The sequence below is a fragment of the Protobothrops mucrosquamatus genome, unplaced genomic scaffold, assembly GCF_001527695.2.
Source record: "Protobothrops mucrosquamatus isolate PMUCROS unplaced genomic scaffold, P.Mucros_1.0 scaffold8, whole genome shotgun sequence".
Taxonomy (NCBI): domain Eukaryota; kingdom Metazoa; phylum Chordata; class Lepidosauria; order Squamata; family Viperidae; genus Protobothrops; species Protobothrops mucrosquamatus.
In genome coordinates, this window is record NW_015386395.1 from 2,824,499 (window position 1) to 2,846,459 (window position 21,961).

Here is a 21,961-nt window from a genome sequence, read left to right on the forward strand (position 1 = left end):
CGCCTACATCGTCCATATAGGACGACTCGGGAACTCAACTCCTACCCCGGGCAGCTCACCGATCCCCTTATGCCCAGGGGAAAGGTATCAAGCCGTTTGACAGCAGATGCTGGCTGTCAAACCGGCTTTTACGCAAAACAGGCGGGAGGCAGCAAACAGCTGCGACCAGCGAAATCGCCTGCCACCGGAAGTCTCCCCACCTAAACATCTTGAGGACTATGTGAGGTTTCTGTCAATTCTAAGGGAAACTTGCTGGTCCTTAACAAGATGCAGTTCTAACACTCAGTAAGGGGTGTTATCCCCAGGATATTATTAGTTGTATTTTCTTTTGAATAATTATAATGTATGAGTGTTCTGCCTGTGTGCAGACAAACTGTGATTTCCATTAACCCCTAGTCCCTTGAACATATGTACCTGTGCTGTTACATCATAAGGTTTATTGTTTTATCTAGGGGGAGGGTTGTTGTGTCCTCAGCCTGCTGAAGCATTCAGCAGGCTCAAAAATGTTGCAAATGGTCCCGGGCAGACCAAAAGCTGCCTGGGACCAGATTGGCTGTCGCCAGCCTTGTGCGCATGCGCAAGGCGCGAAAGCAGCCAGATTCCTATTGGCTGACACTGTCCGGGTTCAGGACAGTATAAAAGGCCTGCGTGCCTTTTTGGTGGTAGCTGGTTGTAAGGAGGAGTCAATAAAGAAAGCTTGGTGTTCACCATGTGTCTTCGTTTAATGCCTGCGACCCAAAAACATAAAACTTACCTCAGAAAAATAATCAGCACAAATTTCTAAAATGGATTTGGCTGTCTCATGGAATAGTTAAGTGCAGCCCGGATATTTGTAAATACAGTAAAGTTTTATAAAATACCACAACCTGAAAGATCCCTTCCAAATAAAATTAAATCCAAACCAGAAGTACTTTCTTCTTGTTATAACAACAACACAGCAACCGAGAGTAAATCTCTCTTTAATTATCACATTCATCTCCTAGCACATATTATAAAATTTGCTGAATACTTGAAAGGGCTTTCAGAAGTTTTCTTAGGATCAAACCACAGATGAATCAAGTCTCAATACTAATGTTTAATTTTTTTTCCTGAAAAGCATTTTCAGAGGTTCAGAATCTGATTGGAGAAGGACAAGCTTCAAGAAGTTGAATAAACACACATTCCCACGACAGAGCTGCTGTTGGCACAGATAGTTATGATTCCTGTTTTCTTTCTAGTGGGTCCAATACACATTTTAGAGTATTATTGTACTATAATAAAGGCGCAACAAGGAATATTCAAATATGCATGTGACCCTATACATAGAAATGCGACATATACATTGTAGCAACTGTTTTAAAATAATGGTTTATGAAATATAGTTGGCTAGGTCCGCATAAGTAGCTAAGCCTTAATCATGGTTACTAACCCAAGCAGGTGACATCACATAGTATGTCAAGATACAGTTTTTAAATTCAATAAACCACACTTGCAAGGATAGCACAGTACACAAAACCAGCTAACCACATTAAAGTTTAATAAATTGCATAGCTGTGAAATGTTCCCTCTCTAATCAAGTGCAGATTCTTACAGACACTTTTATCAAGTAGCAATTCCAAAATATCAAGAGATCGGCTCATGGGTCTGCTCTGTCATTCTCATGCCCATTTCAATCTTCATGTGTTAAACAAGAACCTGCATGTTTTCTGACTGACCTCGCTTGGTGATCTCCTTTCAAGTCAACTGAACTTTTATGCATTCAGAAATAAATAATGCCCCCTGTGGAGTCATGTGGAACTGTCTCAAAGAACTGGCCATCCAAGCAAGTTGAAGGGCACGACAAGCCCTGCAGCCAGTCAGGGATGGTATTTGGGAAGAGAAGAGACTTCATTAGATCCAAAACTTTCAATGTCAGGTTAGGTTGGAATATCTGTAGCAATGCCAAGGAAAACATCCTTTGACTTTGCTCACAAGTGAGAAGTGCCTTTCCACTTCCACTTGTACCTACAGTATTAATGATAAATGGAAAATATGAGAGTATATGATGCAACAGACTGACTGGAGGAATTCTGGGAGTTGAAGTCCACAAAGCTTAAAGTTGCAGAAACTGAGAATCACTGGACTAGACCAGAGATGTCAAACTCGTGACGTCACGTATCAGAGCTTTTTCGTCATTGCCGGCAATGGGGTGGGCGCGGCTCCAGTATGATGAAACCGGCCCGCGGGCCGGCAGTTTGAACACCCCTGGACTAGACTATCAGTCTGGGAAGGTCTGGCTCAATTTTTTTTTTTTTGATGATGATGATGATGAAGATGATGAAATTCAGCAGTTTCACAGCTACTAAGCCAAAACCACACGCATATATTGTGTGAATCCAACCATCTTGTTTTGTATACTGTGCTTTATGGTTCAGCATGGAGTTTAAACCCAGCCAAATGTGGCTTATTTGATAATGATTAAGCAAACCATAGGCTGGTGTGCTGCGTTAATCAGACAAGTAAGTGGCTCTAGGCAAATCACCCTTTCTTAATTACAGGCTTCCTGCTGTTGCCAAGTATTATTCACTTAGTTTACGAGAATTCCGGTAGAAGAGTGTCTTGATCACTAGAAACATAAAGACTACCCTACTATATCACACCACAGCTTTCCAGTGGTCAACCAGATGTCTCTGAAGTTCTTGTTCCTCCCTCTCCCCATTGTTCCTCTGATGCCCCCCAATGCCAAGATACCCAATGACTTTCAAAACTATCCAAATCTGTGGCTACTGCTGTACCTCATAATACTTTAATTATATAGTCTATAAAGAAGCCCTTGCTTCTTTCTTTTCTAAATCTCCTCAGTTTCACTGGGTGACCTCTGACCCTAATGTCTTAAGAGTTAGGGTTTTCCTATGCCCCATGCCATTTTCATATACTCAGTCAGGCGCCTTCCTCCTCTTTTCAAGTTCAAATATTCCAGTTTTTTTTCTGGCAGAAAGAATGGTTGATTCTCCAGATCATTTGGGAGTTCTCTTTTGCACTTTCTTTTTTTTAGCTTACTGTATCCTTTTTAAACTTGGCAATCGGAACTATATATGGTATTCCGGCTGTAGACGTAACATAGATTTGTGTTATTGCTTTACAATGTTGACAATTTTCAATCCATTTTCTTGTGGTCCTTAACATGGAATTTGATATATTGCATTACAATGTTGGCAATTTTCAGTCCTTTTCCTTGTGGCCCTTAATGACAGAATTTGATTTCTTTCACCAGCGTTAAAAATCGAGTTGACGTTTTCACTGAGTTCTCCATTTGAGGCCAATACCCTTTTTCAGTTAGTCACAAGCAGCTTAAATCATCTCTGGGTTTATGCAAAGTTAGGGCTTTCTGCCCCACTGGGGCATCACATTACACTTATTTAAACTGGATCATAGTTGCCATTTGACCATTCAGTCACTTCGTAATTATGTCCAGTCTTCACTACCTTGTTTATAATCATATCTGCAAACTTGGGCAGCTTGTAGGTCACACAAAATCATTCCAGCTCCTGTTCCCACCCCCAAAATTGAGAAAAGTGCCCATCCATTCTTATTCTGTGCTTTCTGATTTTTAACCCATTAGCAATCATTAAAAGGAGGGGTCTTCTTATCCTAGGAAGACAAGATGTATTGAGTTCAGAGGTTGGACACTACGAGGAACACATTGTCCAACATTATTTTGTCTTATCTCTTTCGCTGATTTTGGAGGGTGAGAAGGAAGGGGGGGGGGGAGACACAACTCACCAGCTCTTGATAGAGGAGATGTTGCAGAGTGTCACTTTCTCTAGTTCTTTTGCTTTCTTGACCTTCAGTTGTGGGGACTCGTGATCAGGACTCCAATCCTGGATAGCAGGAGAGGAGAGGGAGAAGGAAAAATGTCAAATCTGAATTTAGGCTGCATTTCTTGACAGAATGAAAAAGAAGAAGAAAAGTTGAAAGGGGTTAGGAATCAAAAGGGCAGCCTCACGATATGCAGAACTTTGTTGATATTTATACCTCCTTGGGTAGCTGGATCTGTCAGTCACCCGCAGGAAGTCTCTAATCACCACAGCACAAAAAGCATTATAATATTTTGGGGATAGGTGAAGTGGATTTTCCAGTAAGAAATTATCTCAAGAGATAGATGGCAGCTAGTTCAAAGGAGAAACATAAAATCTGCCCTTCCCAAAAAGGATTGAAAAATGTATGAAACTTTAATAAAGTAATACATTTCCCCTGAGAAAAAATTTCCATCCAAACATGCTGGGCAATTTGTTTATTATTATTTTTTAGTGCCCCCAACAATTTTCGATACAGGTAGTCCTCAACGGATGACCACAACTGAGCCCAAAATTTCTGTTGCTAAATGAGAAATTTCTTAAGTGAGTTTTGCCCCATTTTATGACTTTTCTTGCCACATTTGTTAAGTGAATCATTGCAGTTGTTAAATTAGTAATGCGGTTAAGTGAATCCGGTTTCCCCATTGACTTTGCTTGTCAGTAGGTCGCGAAAGGGGATTACATGACCCGGGGACACGCAAACGTCATAAATGTGAGTTGTCAAGCATCTGCATGTAAATCACGTGACCAAGGGGATGCTGCAACAGTTGTAAGTGTGAAAAATGGTCATGTCACTTTTTCAGTGCTGTTGTAACATCAAACGGTCACTAAAGTGAACTGTTGTAAGTCAAGGACTACCTGCATTATTTTGCAATTTGGCTTTTTACTTGTTTTATGTGGAATACAGGTAGACCTCAGCTTACAACCATTTGTTTAGTGATCATTCAATTAAGATGTGCTGAAAAAAGTGATCTACAACTGGTCCTTGCACTTATGACTGTTACAGTATCTCCATGATCAAAACTTGGGCACTTGGCATATATTTACAACAGCTGCAGTGCCCCAGTGTCATGTGATTGTCATTTGCAACTTTCCCAGCCAGCTTCCGACAAGCAAAGTCAATGATGGAAGCTGGGTTTACTTAACAACCTTGTGATCCATTTAATGACCTTGCAAAAACAGTTGTAAAATTGGGCACATTTGTTTGCCTCACTTAGCAATGGAAGTTCTGCTCCCAATTATGGCTGTAAGTTGAGAACTACCTCTGGTGACTATTTCTCAGAAGCCATTAATATTTCTCAAAGACAATTAATCAGTGGAACGGCTTCCCTCCGGAAGTTGTGGGTGCTCGATTGGAGGTTTTAAATAGGGCCCAGGGGTAGGCAACCTTGGCTCTTTTATGACTCGTGAACTTCAACTCCCAGAATTCCTGAGCCAGCATGAAATAGGCATTGGATAGCCATTTGTCCAGAATGATATAAAGTCTCCTGATCGAGTAGGGAGTTGGACTAGATCTACAAGACCTCCAAGATCCCTTCCAATTCTGTTATTCTGTATTCCATATAAATAGGTTCCTGAAGCCTTCCTTCAACTGGGCCCCATTTGCCAGACTATACAAAATGCTAGAGAAGAATGTAGGTGTAAGATTTTTGCACTATTAAAACTTAGGTGTCTTTTATATTCCATTTGGTGCTAAGAATTTTTTTACAGTAAAATCCCATAGTTTACCTTGAAAGAAATACAAAGGCAAACAGTATAATTAAATAAATCAGATTGTCTCAGCCTGAAGGGCCTGGAGATTCTTAAACCGAGCTGTGGGGTTTAGCTCTAATTTTAAACTCATAATCTATTTTTATGGCACTAAGCCATAATTGTTAAAAGGTGTAAATGGAATGTTAAAAGAAAGCAAAAATCTTTATTTCTTCCAAGATATTTCTGGTAACTTGTCAAAAAAGGGACAAATGAGCTTACTGTTGTTATCAAACAATCTGAAATATTTCACTAGCTATCAGCTGAATTGTTTTGTCACAGAGGATGTTTAAAAACAGTAGTTAGTTATCAACCTGAAGGCTCTGAAGAAAAATAATTCTTTGTTTCTGAGGAAAAAAGCAACATGGAGAAGTGAGATTATCTGGATTTAGAATCAACTGAACAGTGGATTCCTTTTTTTTACTGGGAACTACAGATAGTCCTTGATTTATGAATACAATTGAGCCCCAAATTTCTGTTGCTAAGTGAGACATTTGTCAAGTAAGTTTTGCCCCATCTTACGACCTGTCTTGCCACAGTTGTTAAGTGAATCACTGCAGTCATTAAGTCAGTAACATAGTTGTTAAGTGAATCTGGCCTCCCCATTGATTTTCCTTGTCAGAGGTTGCAAAAGGGGATCACATGACGCCCAGGACACTGCAGTCGTCATAAATACAAGTCAGTTACCAAGTGTCTGAATTTTGATCACATGACCATTGGGGATGCTACAATGGTCGTGTGAAAAATAGTCATAAGTCACTTTTTTCAGGGCCGTTGTAACTTTGAGTGGTCACTAAATGAACCGCTGTAAGTTGAGGACTATCTGTATCACTATATTGGGACATTTTTCTTTCTGTGCATAAATGGAAACCCGGAAGGAGTCCGAGAACATGCAGCATGCTCTTCTCCTACCATTAAAGAAGAAATGCTTCTCACCTCAAATTTTGGCCAGTTCATAGGCATTCCTGGGCCATGTCGGTTATGCCACCACTTAAGATCCTCTTGGTCATTTATCTCCTCAATGGCCTGATGCAAGTCACTATAAACAGCTTGGATACTGAAGAAAAAGAGAAATAGAGATGAGATTATCGTGCATACAATTGTGCACAGATGCAGAAAACGTTCCCACTTAGGCACAATGTGTATAGAACAAGTCTGATCCCAGATGCTGTCCTCAGGGCGTTTACCAATGTTGTGAAACTGATTTACAGGTTTTTACAGGATGTACTGTTGCAACATTTGCCTCATGGAATTCTACTGAGCTTTCCAACCATTTTTATTTATGTATGTATACTGTATATATATCCAAAAGAGAACGATTGAACACCAAGCACAACTTGGTGCTTTTCAGGAAAGTTGGCTACAAGTTTTGTAAAATAAATAAATAAATAAAAATAAGGCAAGGCAGGCTAGATTGCAGGATGTAGGAAAAAGAACCAGATGGGTGGGAGGAGAATGGAGGTGCATATTTTGGGAATAGATAAGATTTTCCCTGGGGAGATGCCAAGGTATAGTTTAGCTAGTTCCCATTCTAAAGGTCAGGCCATGAAATGGGAGATAGCGTAGAATGGAGGCTTTTTTTGGTAGAAATGGTGAAGGCAAGAACAGCTTAGGCACTGATTGTCATGGAGAAAACCTCTCTATGTGGTTACTAAGCAGAATGGGATTACTTGCCTTGGCCAATTCGCCCCAGCCAACTCAACCTGCCTGACTTGCCCGGGCTGTTTTCCTGCGACTGACTCACCATGGCCAACTTCCTATGGTCAACTTGCTATGGGAGAACTTGCAGCGGGACAATTCAGTATGGGATAACTGAAGAGAGGGATAAGAGGGACAAGTGACTTAAACTCTGGCTCACTCCAGCCTCGATCACTTCTAACTTGAGAAGGTTCAAACCTAAAGTTGTCCTAGAGCCATCATTAAGAGTTGGGCTTGATAGTGCATAATTGATCACATAATCAACTAGCAGTGAGGTTTCGTCTATGAGAAATTTCATCTATGAGAAGCTGAGAAGTTGGGAGAGGTAGCTCAAGAATAAGAAGTTTGGATGAGAGGGAAAGGAAAAGGGGAAATGGAAGACTTACCTAAGCCTTAACACTAAAGGATTGTCAGGTCCCCAAATCCTTATCTGTCTCCCTTTCATATACACATTCTTGTGCTTTGCTTTGGGGCCTGCCATTTAGCTGGGGGGAGGAGGATGTTTGCTTTTGTTTGGGATAACTTTCACTTTCTGCTTTCCTTTTTCCATCTCTATCCACTTGAAAAAGGGATGTGTCTCCCTTATCAGGGAGATGGTTACAGAGAAACAAAAGCTGGAGAAGACCTTGAGATGCGTGCCAACTGTACCAGTTACCTGTTCATTGTGCCACCTGCTGGATTTTAAATGGACATTATGACTTTGGTGGGAGGAGGAAGCCCCGAAAGTCACTCTTACCCGAGGTGGAGGGAATAAAAAAGCAAAGAAGAAATATCCAGAACCTGCCTCTCCCGATAAAGAAGGAGAAACTTTATGTCCCAGCCACTTTAAGACTTAAAGTAATGCAAACTAGGCATGACTCAAAAACTGGTGGACAGTTTGGATTTGTAAAAAACTTACATCTCATTAAAAGACAGTTTTGGTGGCCTGCTTTGAAAAAAGACATAGAAAGCTATGTAGCCAGTTACTTCACATGTGCAGCGGCTAAATCCCCAAGATTGCTTCAACCAATAGCAAGTCCGTCAACACCCTGGAGAGAGATCTCTGTGGATTTTATTGTAGAGCTGCCTGAAAGTGCTGGAAACCCTGTAATTTGGGTCATAACTGATATATCTTTTTCACGAGGCCCCACAACGTATAATTTCAGACAGAGGAGTTCAATTCACCTCTAAGTTCTGGAAAGCTTTTCTGGACTTGATGGGTTCTAATCAAGGGCTATCATCTTCGCACCATCCGCAAATTAATGGGGGGGGGGGACAGAGAGATTGAACTCAGTTCTAGAACAATATCTGAGATGTTTCATTAATTATCAACAAGACAATTGGTCTGACCTGTTACCATTTGCTGAGGTGGCTTATAACAATGCTGTGCACTCCAGTACAGGTTTTACTCCATTTCAAATAGCTAATGGTCAAGCATTTGTGGCTATGTCTGAACTTCCTGTCAAGGAGCCTGAAATCTTCTCCTTGCAAGAATGGATTAAGCAATTACAAAATATCTGGCCAGTAGTCAGGAAAGCTCTGGATGAAGCCAAAGAAGCTTATAAGACTCAGGCCAATAAACGGAGAGTGGAGGAAAAACCATATAAAATTGAAGACCGAATGTACCTCTCCACGAAGTATTTGCAGTCTTTACAACCTTCTAAGATATTAGGGCCTAAATTTGTCGGACCTTTCTCTATCAAACGCATCATCAATTCTGTGACAGTTGAATTGGACTTGCCAAAGAACCTTCGGAAAATACATCCTGTTTTCCATTGCAGTTTACTCAAGCCAGAGATCACTTCTCACATTAGGCCTCCTGCTCCTCAGGCACCCACACCTATCATAGTTGAGGGTGAACAATACTTTGAGATTAAGGACATTTTGGACTCTCAAATACATCATGGGGTGACACAACACTTAGTAGCTTGGAAGAATCTCTCTTCTGCCCAGAATGAGTGGGTGTACAAGAGACATGTTAGAGCCCCTAACCTTCTTAGACGTTTCCATTCCCAATATCCCGATAAGCCAAATTAATGTGTATATATTGTTGTTCCCCTCCCTTTTTGTCTTTTAGGTGGATTTCCCATTCTTTTAGGGGGGGCGTATATTAGATCCCCAAATCCTTATCTGTCTCACTTCCATATATATATATATTCTTGTGCTTTGCTTTGGGGTCTGCCATTTAGTTGGGGGGAGGAGGGATGTTTGCTTTCACTTGGGATAACTTTCACTTTCTGCTTTCCTTCTTCCACCTCTATCCACTTGAGAAAGGAATTTGTCTCCCTTATCAGGGAGACAGTTACAGAGAAACTAAAGCTGGAGAAGACCTTGAGATGCTCGTCAACTGTACGAGTTACCCGCTCATTGTGCCACCTGTAGATTGGCTGGATTTCAAATGGACATGGTGGGAGGAGGAATATTGCTGGTTTAATTATACCATTCAAACAGGATTTTACCCAGATATCGCCTTGACGTCCCTACTGTCACTAGCCCCTAATAAAAGTTTTCTTTTGAGACAAAGCCTGTTTCAAAAGTTCTGCTTTCTTGGATGGTTAGCTGAGATGGATCTTTACAGGGGTTTAGGACAACTCGCCACAGCCGATTCACTGTGGCCGACTTGCCTCAGCCATCTCATCCTGGCCAATTTGCTTCAGCCAACTCACTGCAGGACAGGTCACTGTGGGACAATTCATTGTGGGATAACTCAAGAGAGGTACAAGTGAATTGCAGTGGGCCTTGTCTTACTTTAGGTTTGAACCTTCTCAAATTAGAAGTCCTTGAGGCTAGGGTGAGCCAGAGTATGGAGTCACTTTTGTCTCTTGTCCCTCTCTTGAGTTATCCCATGTTGAATTGTCCTGCGTTGTCCCATGGTGAGTTGGCCATAGCAAGTTGTCCATGGAGAGTTGTCCATGGAAAATCAGCCATGGAAGTGGGAAGGTCAGAGTAACTGTAATGAGAATATATTCTATAGGGTAGACAATGGGAAAGTAGTTGTTGAACTACTTAACTACTCTGACTACATAATTGTAAATCAATTACAAGTTCTTTTGTGGAATGCAGCATTCTGGTAAAGAGGGCAGAGGACATCTACAGCTGCCCATGGAGAGATAGACTCAAGGGAATGAAGGAAACATCAGGACATCTGGTGATCAAATAAATCAAGATGATGGTTTGATTGTACAATTAAAGTGGGTATCTTGACTTTTTTTATCCCTCCTCAATGGTCACCCTTGGCTTTACTCCTCCATCTAATGGCAAATGTTGGTACTGTACACCTGGAGGAGTTAATTCATCCCTTTTTAGCCAGTAATCCATATCTGACATCCATGAGGATAGAGAGAGTAGATCATTGTTTCTCAGCCTTAGCAACTTTAAGATATGCGGACTTCAACTCTCAGAATTCCTCAGTCAAGCATGAAGTAGATAAATTGCATAAATAACTAAGAAAAATGGCCCTGGTGTCCAATAATGGCCATTTTACCATCCCTTTCAATGTGCAATGGCTTCTTTCATGAGAGAAAATACTGCTGCATGAAGCTTAATACCAACTTCTTAACACCAACTTCTTCAAATGGATCTGAACAATGTGAGACCAGCTGTATGAGTTATATAGCACTCAAGATGTAGTGGAATGTAGTTAGAATCATAGGAGGGAAGGGCTGATTTCCAGAGAGCAAAAGGGCAATGAATTCTGGTAGGCAGGAAGAGGGCAAAAAAGGACTCTCTCTAGCAGTTCACAGAGTATATTTATAGCTATGCAGATTGTGGTTTTAGTCTGTCTGTAGGCCAACAACAATAAAAAAAAACTATAAAGAAATAACTCCACATATTATTCTTGGAGCTGATGCAAGACTCCTTTTTTCACACCTGGAATCTGCAGACATGTCAAGACGCCGATGCAGGGCGAGGAAGGCACTTTTGAGGAAGACAATCCGTTTCTGCTCCAGAGCCTGTCCCTCCTCAAACACAGACTCCATTTCTTCTATGTAGCGAGGACTGCAACGGTCAAGCTCCTTCAGAGCCTTCTCATAGCGTTCCCGGATCTGTTAACCAGAGCCAAGAAAATTCATATGCTTTCAGATTCTTCAATCTTTTGGATCCCCATCCCTAAGCATACAGTATCTCTTGGACAAGGCGATGTTCCTTCACCTGCAGACCACTCCTTGTGGCCCATAGTAACCAGACGGGTTGGTTTTGCTGCATTGCAGGGAGAGGGAGGAAGAAACCCATCCTCTTTGGGGAGCTGAATATGATTTATGGGTTATCTCCTGCCTTAGACCAGGGAACCTAAATGACTATAGGATGTAGACAGAGATCAGTGCTTGTGGGTGTTAGAATATGTACTCCCACTCAAATCGCATCATAACACTCCAAATTAAATAAGCATTTAATATCTCTGTGTGTGTCTGTATCTCTGTAATTGCTAAATGTTTACAAGTTCATCAAATCTCACAAGATTCTGAGAGACTCTTGAGATTTCTGAGAGCTTATGAGATCTTGGGATGAGGTTGCCAATACTTGGTAATATTTGGGGCAGTTTTGGTGGGGACACTAAGGGTTGTATGATGTGTGTGAGTTCCGGCACCTTTTTTTTTTTTTTTTTTACAAAAAAGCAGTGTGTGTGTGTGTGTATTTGTCATAGAATGCCCAGAACAGAGTTCCGGCACCGTTTTTTTTACAAAAAAGCACTGTGTGTGTGTGTGTGTGTGTGTGTGTGTGTGTTTGTGTGTGTATTTGTCATAGAGCGCCCAGAACAAGAGTTCCGGCACCTTTTTTGGATGGAACATTCTAGGTGGGCGGGGCATGTGGGGAGAGGCAGAGCAGTAAAATTCAAACAGATATCGGTTAGCACAGCAGAAACAAGATTGATGCAGCCAATTGTAGGTATGCAGAGGATGGACAGACCTATGATATGCTCATTGTCTAAATCTTAAGCTTCCCAAAGACTATAAGGATGAGCATTCTCAGATCCTGGCTTATACTTTGACAATGTCAGCAGCTGCTGACAAAAGCTTAGTTCTTAATAAATGTTTAGTCTCGGAGATCAATGTTTTTAGTAGTTTTTTTCTATTATGAATATACCCGGGACTCGCATTTTTAAAATAATATATAATACACACACATATATATACATACACATACATATATACATACATACATACATAAAAATATACATACATATATATATATATATATATATATACACATACATACATACATACATACATCATATGTGTAGAATTGTGTCCTTCACATTGTAATGTAAGTTTGTAACTTGCTCCTACTGTTCTGTAATTGTGGGTAAAAAAAACTCTGCACACCCAGCACCTTGATGAGCTCAAAGGAGGTTTGAATTGGCTGACTTGAAAAAAAATCTGCAATTCATAATTTTTTAATTTTCTTTTTGAACCCAATCCAGAATATTAAAAGGTCACACTGTTCTTCAAACAGATTTTGTATTTAGTTTGCTGTACTCAAGCAACAATATTGTTCTGCATAATTGCATTTCCAATCAAAGGAAAGAAAAATTGTTTGTTTTGGATTTTTTTATTCCAGATAAATCCCCAAGCCCCAAACATTACCCAGATATTAGCAAGAGATCTCAATCATTGCTGCACAGTAAAAACAACTTACAACCATTGATTTAGCCATTGCTCAAACTTACAACTGCACTGAAAAAACTTGCTTGCAACCAGTCCTCACACTTATGATTCTTGCATGGTCATGTGATCAAATTTGGGCACTTGGCAACTGGCATTTATTTACAGCAGTTGCAGTTTCTGGGGTCATGTGATCACCTTTTGCAACCTTCCCAGCTGGCTTCCAACAAGCCAAATCAAAGGTGGAAGCAGGATTCACTTAACAACTGTGGGATTCAGATGCAGTGATTTGCTTAACAGCCATGGCAAAAAAGGTCATAAAATTGGGTATGACTAACTGCCTTGCTTAGCAATGGAAATTCTGGTCCTAAGTCAAAGAAGGTACAAGAGGGGGACATGTTCCTTAACCCCACTAGTCAATTGATAATTTGACAAAAGTATCAGGGAACTGTTAATTAGATGTTGCTAAAATATAACTCACAACAACTCTGGCCTAAAATGAAGAATGCTGGGAACTGTACTTCTGTTTCTGCTTTATATTTTAAAGAGAATATACAGGAAGTAACAGCGGCAGTGAAAAAAGTGACTTATGACCATTTTTCACCCTTATGACCGTTGCAGCATCCCAATGGTCATGTGATCAAAATTCAGATGCTTGGCAACTGACTCATATTTATGACGGTTGCAGTGTGTCCTGGGGTCATGTGATCCCCTTTTGCGACCTTCTGACAAGCAAAGTCAATGGGGAAGCCGGATTCCCTTAACAACCATGTTACTAACTTAACACCTGCAATGATTCACTTAATAACTGTGGGGGGAAAAGTTCCTAAAACGGGGCAAAACTCACTTAACAAATGTTTCACTTAGCAACATAAATTTTGGACTCAATTGTGGTCGTAACAGAAGACTATCTGCAATGGCCAGCTGATGGTGGAACCAACAGTAGCATATAATAGATGGACAGAATTTTGTTGGCCTATCTGACAAATTGCCTCAGTAGCCAGGAGCAATAGAGAACATGGAGAGGTAGGAAAAATCCCCTACCTTGATGGTTTCTTGGCTACAACGTTGATGTTCTTCCCGCAAAGCACGTTGCCGATCTGGAGAAACTTCAATCCCTGATGCTGCCTGAATTCCATTCTCCCTCAGTGTTGCAATGTGCTCTTTGCGACAGGCCTTGTGATACAGAGCTTTGGCCTTCTCTGTCTGAATGTAGGAGTCGACGATCATGAGGAAGAAGGGAATGAAAAGTCAAGGCATTTGGGACCCAGTAATCCCAGCAAACCTGTTTCTTAATTTCCATATACCCTTAATTTATGGAGTCAGTAGGAAGGAAATGTGTCCTCTCTGTAAGCGGCCAACACCAACCTCCTATTATTCATAAACTGAGGACTTTTTCCAACCTCATTCTACGGCTTCAAGTTGGACCTGGGTGGCAAAGGGTAGGGATCATGGCAAAGGGAAAGAGGGATACAAGCTCACAATAAAGATAAACCTGGTTCACCAGGCTTCTTTTGCTTCATAAACAAACCTAAATCCTTGGATTCTATTCCTCCATGTCTTTACCTTTCTCTACACTTCCAAAGAACTTCCAAAGGTCATGTTCTTCCTACCTTCTTCAGCTTCTTAGTCCAGGGTTTCTGAGCCCGGTGGAAACCATTTTCTAGTTCACAAGACTCCTTGAAGCCCCCAAAGAGCTTGCGGTGATAAGAGTTGTGCTGCCAGGATCGGATGGTTCCAGCATCCTCAGAGACCAAAGCCCTTTGCATCTCCATGTGTAGCCGGCTTAACCGCTCAGAAGCCCCCAGGAAAGCTTGCCACGCCCGAAGTAGGGAACCATATACCGGGCCTAGAAGTGAAGGAGGAAGGGTAAGGAATGACAGGATTTCATAAATTCCTTCACTGCAGCAAAATTGATTTCTTAGGATTTGAAGAATGCAACCTTGATGCTTGAATGCAACCTTGATGCTTTATTGAGGAATTGGAGAACTGGAAAAGTGATCTAGGTAGGGAAGCCAATGAAAAATTGACTTCACTGGCAACTTTTACTCTGTTGTAGTCATGTGCAGGATTTTCTCCACCGACACAGATGTTAGTGCATCGGAGGTGAGAGTGGGCAGAGATCCATATTTAGATTGGTAGATCGAAAATTGGCCTACTCTGAATGAGTCTTTTTCAACCTTGGCCACATGTGGACTTCAACTCCCAGAATTCCTCAGCCACCCATGCTTTCCACACATCTTGAAGGGGGCAACATTGAGAAACCCTGCTTTTACTACAAGAGCCATGGTGGCACAGTGGCTGCAGTATTGCAAGCTAATTCTGCCGACTGCCAGGAATTCGATTCTGACCGGCTCAAGATTGACTCAGCCTTCCATCCTTCCGAGGTTGGCAACATGAGGACCCAGATTGTTGGGGAAAATAGGCTGATTCTGTAAACTGCTTAGAGAGGGCTGTAAAGCACTGTGAAGTGGTATATAAGTCTAAATGCTACTGCTATTTAAGTGCAATCAGCCAGATAAATGATATGGCAGCTGTAGGAGTGTCTACAGACTATAGTTAAAAAAGTCAAGGTAGCAGCCGTGACTGTGTAATTGAAACTCTGATTTTTTGTTTTTTATGTTCATCATGGTCCTTTGATTGCCTTATCACAGCCAACAGCTTGACTTTTTAAATGAAACACCACTGGCCAACCGGCAGCTATGAATTTTATATCAGGTATTTTATATCAGGTATTTCAGCTATGCACACGGGCTACAGAAATGGGATTCACGATGTTCTATAGTGCAACATTTATCACTGACTTTTGGCAGGACACTTCCTGAGTACAGAGCATTCTGGGAAAAAGATTACCCATCTATAGTTTACAGTCTATAATAATACTATGATAGCATCCTTTGGAATGACATCACCTGGACTCTAGGAGATAATTCCAAAAAAATATATGCATCCTGAATTATTTGCAGATGAGTCCCAGCATTTTACTAATTGCTCAAGACTGCAGTTTCAAGTATGTTAAAAACAAAAGAAAACCTAACAGCATTCTCATATAATAGTTGTTAAAATGCTGCAGGGCAAGTCTCTGGAATATATCGGTAAAACATCTAGATTTTCTTAAATAACTTTTAGAAGGCACAGTTTATTTGGCTTTTCATTTGCATAGGTTGTCAACAGCAACTATCCATAGAAAAACCGGTTTCTTTTGTAGGCATCAGAGCAAAGATATTACCATCCCGTCAGTAATACTTACCCTCCCAGACACTTTATCAAGATGAAATCATCATTTCAAAGGGGAAAAAAATCACCCAGTCCCATATCATGGGAATTATCTATCTATCTTTTACAACTGGTGCTAGTTTTAGACTAGACTCTAGAGAATGCATTAAAGTATTATAACTAGCTATATCAACATTTAGAATAAATACAGCAGAACTAGGAAAATTGAAAGGAGAATTTTCCTGGAACGTTTTTTGAAATGGTTCCGTAGTATATTCTAGGAATAAAAAGAACAAGCTAAAAGTTTGTGGCAAGAACAAACCTTAGAAGATCTTGGAATAGAGAAAAAGAAACTTTTCCTGTTGTTGAGCTGAAGTATTTTACATCCATGTGGTCTCTAGAAAACTATACAACATTTGCTGTCCCTTATTTCCACCATTCCTACTCACTGCAATCACCATTTTGTATAATGGGTGACAAAACCTGATTTTATATACCTTGAGGTTGTCCTTGAATGATGTTGGACTAAAAGGGAAATACCTATTAGTACAGCAAGAAATAATAGGTTTCACACATGGACTGGGGACAAATTGAAGGCAGCATCATGGTAGGAAAAAGATGTTGCAAGGGTGCTTTGGGGCAATAGTTGGGTATAAGTGGGGAAAGACCCGAAAAGGCTGTGGAATAATAATTAATCATCCTAACTCCCTATATTGTATTCTATTTTTGTGGTGGGCTGATGCTTTGCCTATAGAAATAAATCAGGGTAAAGCTGCATAACTCAGAACTTGGAGACAATACATCATAGACACAAGGAACAGAGTTAGATTTACAATGCACTCTAGTTATGTTGTAAATAACTTGAGAATAAACATTCTAGGTGTGGCACAGTTTTGGCCTTCATCGTGAAGAAAATAGCAAGCATACTAATGTACAGTTAGAATATATGTTTGTACCAGTTCTTTTTCCCAACCCCCAGTTCTTTCAAACCTGCATGTAAAGCAGACCAGAATTTGGAACATCCACAGAAAAAGGATGAAACCACTCACTTGCGTCAACCAGGGGCCTCCACTTGCGACTCCATTCATCCATCATCAGAGCATAGCTACGTTCAATCTTTGCCCGTTCCTGGAAACAGGCTACAATCTGGTCACAGACACGGTACCCATCATCCAGACGTTTGACAGTGCTCTGGTAGTGACTGGGCTGCAGGAGAAGGGATGGGAAGAATGGATGAGGAGTGGTCTCAGTCTGGTGGTGCAGGAATGCCCCTTCAAAATGCCTAATAATAATAATAATAATAATAATAATAATAATAATAATAATAATAATAATGATAAAGTTGGAAGGGACCTTGGAGGTCATCTAGTCCAACCCCCTGCTCAGGCAGGAAACCCTATACCATTTCGGACAAATCGCTGTCCAGTTTCTTCTTTAAAACTTCCAGTGTTGGAGCATTCACCGCTTCTGGAGACAGGTTGTTCCACTGGTTAATTGTTCTAACTGTCAGGAAGTTTCTCCTTAGTTCTAGGTTGCTTCTCTCTTTGGTTAGTTTCCACCCATTGCTTCTTGTCCTGCCTTCAGGCGCTTTGGAAAATAGCTTGACTCCCTCTTCTTTGTGGCAGCCCCTGAGATATTGGAATACTGCTATCATGTCCCCCCTCGTCCGTCTCTTCGTTAAACTAGACATACCCAATTCCAGCAACCGTTCTTTATATGTTTTAGCCTCCAGTCCCCTAATTATATTTGTTGCTCTTCTCTGTACTCTTTCTAGAGTCTCAACATCTTTTTTACATTGGGGTGATCAAAACTGGATGCAGTATTCCAAGTGTGGCCTTACCAAGGCATTGTAAAGTGGTATTAACACTTCACGTGATCTTGATTCTATCCCTCTGTTAATGCAGCCTAGCACTGTGTTGGCCTTTTTGGCAGCTGCAGCACACTGCTGGCTCATATTTAGGTGATTGTCCACTAGGACTCCGAGGTCCCTCTCACAGTNGCAAATTTGATGAGTTCCCCATCTATCCCCTCGTCCAGATCGTTGATGAAGATGTTGAAGAGCACTGGGCCCAGAACAGAGCCCTGGGGCACCCCACTACACACTTCCCTCCATGTAGATGCGGTTCCATTGAGGACCACATGCTGAGTACGGCCGGTCAGCCAGCTACGGATCCATCTGGTGGTGATGCTGTCTAACCTGCATTTTTCTATCTTATCAAGTAGTAGGTTGTGGTCTACTTTGTCAAATGCCTTACTGAAGTCCAAGTAAATTATATCCACAGCATTCCTCTTTAATGCCTTTCCTTCCAAATCACCTCCTCTGGGGTCCTCCTGTGAATTCCAACCAGAATCAAACCAATCTCTTGGGATTCTTGAAAAACAGAGAAACCCAAGCACTATCATTAAGTGTTCCAGAAAACAAGCATAAATTAGGTAATGTCTTAATTATTTTAAAAGAATATGGGGTAATAGGATAAATGTGTTTTCAAAACTGGAAGTCTTTGCACAACGTGCTAGTCCATAATTTACCAAATTACAGTGTACTCAATTAACCCAGTTCTCTGAATTTGCACAACACAGAGAATCATAAATTATGAGTTGGATTCACTCAACACAGTAGGCTAAAGTATGAGTAGCTAGTTTGAAGTTCAAGGAACATTGTTTTTAAGTCATCATTTATTTTTAAAAACTCAGGGGTGGCGGTGGGGGGTGGAATGTAACCAGACATAACAGAAAATTCTGATACCAAAGGTTGCAGTGCTATAGTCAAGTTCTTTTTTTCAAGTTTAAGATCAAGTGATGTGATCATTAAAAAAAACCCACATTAAGAGAAAAGGAAATCTTGAATCAGCTGACTGTTGATGTCCTAATGTGGTTTTCTTCACAGCAATTTGGGACTGTTACTTTTTTTCTTCTATTTTTTTTTCAACTTTCCAATCCAGCCTACAACTTGGACATGCCTTCATTACCTTTAGGAAATCAGAAACCTTCAGCACCTCAGCTCTCCCAATTTATCTTTTTGCTACCCTTTTATCAATGTCATGCAATCTTGACTTCACTGATTTTTATCCCAAGGAATTAATATGGAGTTCCCTTGTAGTCAGTCCAGAAGTTGCAGAATACAGCAGCGTGTTACAGGTGGACTTTGGGCTGCCCATGTTACACCTCTCCTCTGAAACCCGCACAGGCTTCCAGTTTGCTTCTGGGTGAAATTCGGAGCCAGTCTGGTCTAGTGATTATGGCACCAGGCTAGAAAAGCAGGAGACTGTGAGTTCAAGTCTCCCCTTAGCCTTGAAACCCAACTAGATGACTTTGAGCCAGTCACTCTCTCTCGCCCAACTCACCTCACAGGATTGTTGTTGGGAAAAGGAGGAAGAAGTATGTTGGATATGTTCATTGCCTTGAGATTTTTTGTAAAAATAATAAAGGCAGGATAAAAATAATCAAATAAATAAATAGAAGATTTAAAAAAAAACCTGATGTGCTATTTGTCACACATAGTTGGGTTATTTGCCTCTTCCTGGTTGTTTCCACCCACCCCACTAGGTCCAATGGAAGCTTGGTATGTGATAGAGACATTCTGATCTGGTGGAGCATCATGTAAACCTGGCATCTGAGAACTATGGCAGGTATCTCAGGTGACCTTCCTTCCTTCCCTTCCCTTTCCTTCCTTTCCCTTCCCTTCCCTTCCCTTCCCAATTAGCATATTGCTTTGTTTTTTGTTTTGTAGTTTGGCATGCAATGCAAACTCAACCCATTCGGTTATCTTAAGACTCAAGGTGTTGTAGCTAGCTCAGTAAATGAGTCAAACATGTTGCATAAACATACATTGAACCTCCTCCCCTCCTGACATACCGTCCCTGTTATCAGCTACTCACCATCCAGAAGCTGTTGGTAGTTGGCTCATCAGCAGCCACCTCACTGTATATCACAGACATGGTGTCACCTGTTTAGAGGGAACAGGTCTCATAGTGCATCCAAAAGTATCAAATAAAGTACTCGTCTTCAACAATTGTTTTGGAATCATATTCCAGATGTAATAATGAAGAACCTATTATAACAGGATGTGAGAATGACTTTGGAAGACAGAAGGAAGAGCCACAGACTGACCAACCGGCAGATAAAAGGTATCTCAGCGCATCAAAGGAGAAGGATGTGGGACATGTTACAGAAGGGTTCCCCTCTAATTTTTGGAGAGTAAAAGGAAAAGAGGGGAAAAATACTTTCTATTTTATTTTATTTTATAAAATTTATTGATCCCCCATCTTACCATAACGCAACTCTGGACGGCTTACAGACATAAAAATTGCATCTACATTAAAACATGAATAAATTAAAACCAAAAATTAAAATCAAGGACACATGGGGAGGCAGAGGTGGAATGGAGGGAGGTGTGATCTTTTGTTACTCAATCAACTACCTCCACTGTGCTGTTCTCCTATTGGGGCCCTAGGCCAACTGGCAGAGCCAGGTCTTTAGGCCCTTATGAAAGAATAGGAGGGTTGGGGCCAACCTCACATTAGGGGGCAAGATGTTCCAGAGGGCAGGAGCAACAGTAGAGCAGGCCCTCCTCCCGGACCCCGCCAGCCAGAATATTCAGGCTGACAGAACCAGCGGGAGTGGGTCAATCCAAGTGGGCTGAGACAGTCCCTCGAGTAACCTGGGCCCATGCCATGAAGGGCTTTAAAAGTGATCACCAGTTTTACAAGATTCCGTTACTGTAACCTTAAAATAAAGCCACGGTTAGTTCTCGTGATTGTACTTCTTGTCTGGACTACTTTGAAGAACTAAACACTTATCTTTAGGTTCTATACATATTTCATCTTTACTTTGCTCCCTTGTCCAGAGTTCTTTGGAAACCCTGAACTTTTAAAAGATGTAGGGAGAGAATGTGCTCCCTGCATAAATAATAGATCCTTTTGATTTAAATATAAGCCAGCTAATGGCAGATATACCATCTAATCGACATGCAACATTTTCAGGTAAAGCGTGATTTTTTAAAAAATTCTTTTCTGTCAGAGTTCCAAGAGTTTTTTCATAAACCAAAGCATTGGGTAGGACACCCAGATCCTGCATTTATAAAATATAATTTCATTTATTTTCCTTGGATTCGTTTGCATAAAAAAATCTGAATAATAAACTAATCAAGCTAAGACTAAACCTTAACCAAGATGAATGCTGCTTTGGCTATCACTTTGCTTGGCCAATCTACGAGGGTTGTGTTATCATAGAACAGCCCCAGTTGTAAAACAGCTTCCTGTCTCTCAGGCAAACTTTTGGTAAATGGATATACTCTTTTTTGGAAGTGGAAGCCTCCAGAGATAAGTTTATAGAAAGTGGAAGGTGCTTTGTTATACACATTGACGATGGCTCAGTTTTCTGATTTCCCTCCTGTCTTGGGGTGTGTGTGTGTGTGTGTGTGTGATAAGAATGAAGTTCTTTGAATTTAAAATTATGATAAGTTTTTTAGGGCTTCCATTACAGTTTTCACATGCTTCTCTCTTCCAAATGTGTTCAGTTCAAATGACAGGAAGCTGCCAAGCTAGTTTTTTTTTTGTTTTTTACAGATCTTTGGGAAAAGATTCTGAAAACCCTTACAACAACCCATTTACAGGACCATCTCTCCTCAGTGGTGTCTATCCATCCTGTTAGATCTGGCTGGAGAGTCATGTTTATTTATTTATTATTTAAATTTATATACTGCCCTATCTCCCTTACGGGACTCAGGGCGGTGAACAGGCAATAATAAAAATCACAATAAATATTGAATAAAAAGCCTGCTCTAAAATACCCCATATAAAACCCCTAGCAAAGCCCAATCAAAACTATGCCAGGCCGGCCGCATGGAATAGATGGGTTTTCAAGGCTCGGCGGAAGAGGCGCAGGTCCGTAGTTGTACGT

The 21,961-nt window shown here is 40.9% G+C and overlaps 1 protein-coding gene across 2 annotated transcripts in view; it reads right to left on the reverse strand.

Moving 5' to 3' along the window:
- The window catches only part of LOC107282503 (protein kinase C and casein kinase substrate in neurons protein 2), a 61,299-nt gene that overhangs the window by 14,504 nt on the left and 24,834 nt on the right, over positions 1 to 21,961 (reverse strand). For both annotated transcript variants that reach the window (XM_015810284.1, XM_015810283.1), the window contains exons 2-8: positions 19,939 to 20,006; positions 17,110 to 17,266; positions 14,458 to 14,693; positions 13,889 to 14,050; positions 11,112 to 11,287; positions 6,501 to 6,621; positions 3,742 to 3,839 (exon numbers count right to left, since the gene is read on the reverse strand). In XM_015810284.1, coding sequence (XP_015665770.1) covers positions 3,742 to 3,839; positions 6,501 to 6,621; positions 11,112 to 11,287; positions 13,889 to 14,050; positions 14,458 to 14,693; positions 17,110 to 17,266; positions 19,939 to 20,006 — 1,018 coding nt within the window. The remainder of the gene's footprint in view (positions 1 to 3,741; positions 3,840 to 6,500; positions 6,622 to 11,111; positions 11,288 to 13,888; positions 14,051 to 14,457; positions 14,694 to 17,109; positions 17,267 to 19,938; positions 20,007 to 21,961) is intronic.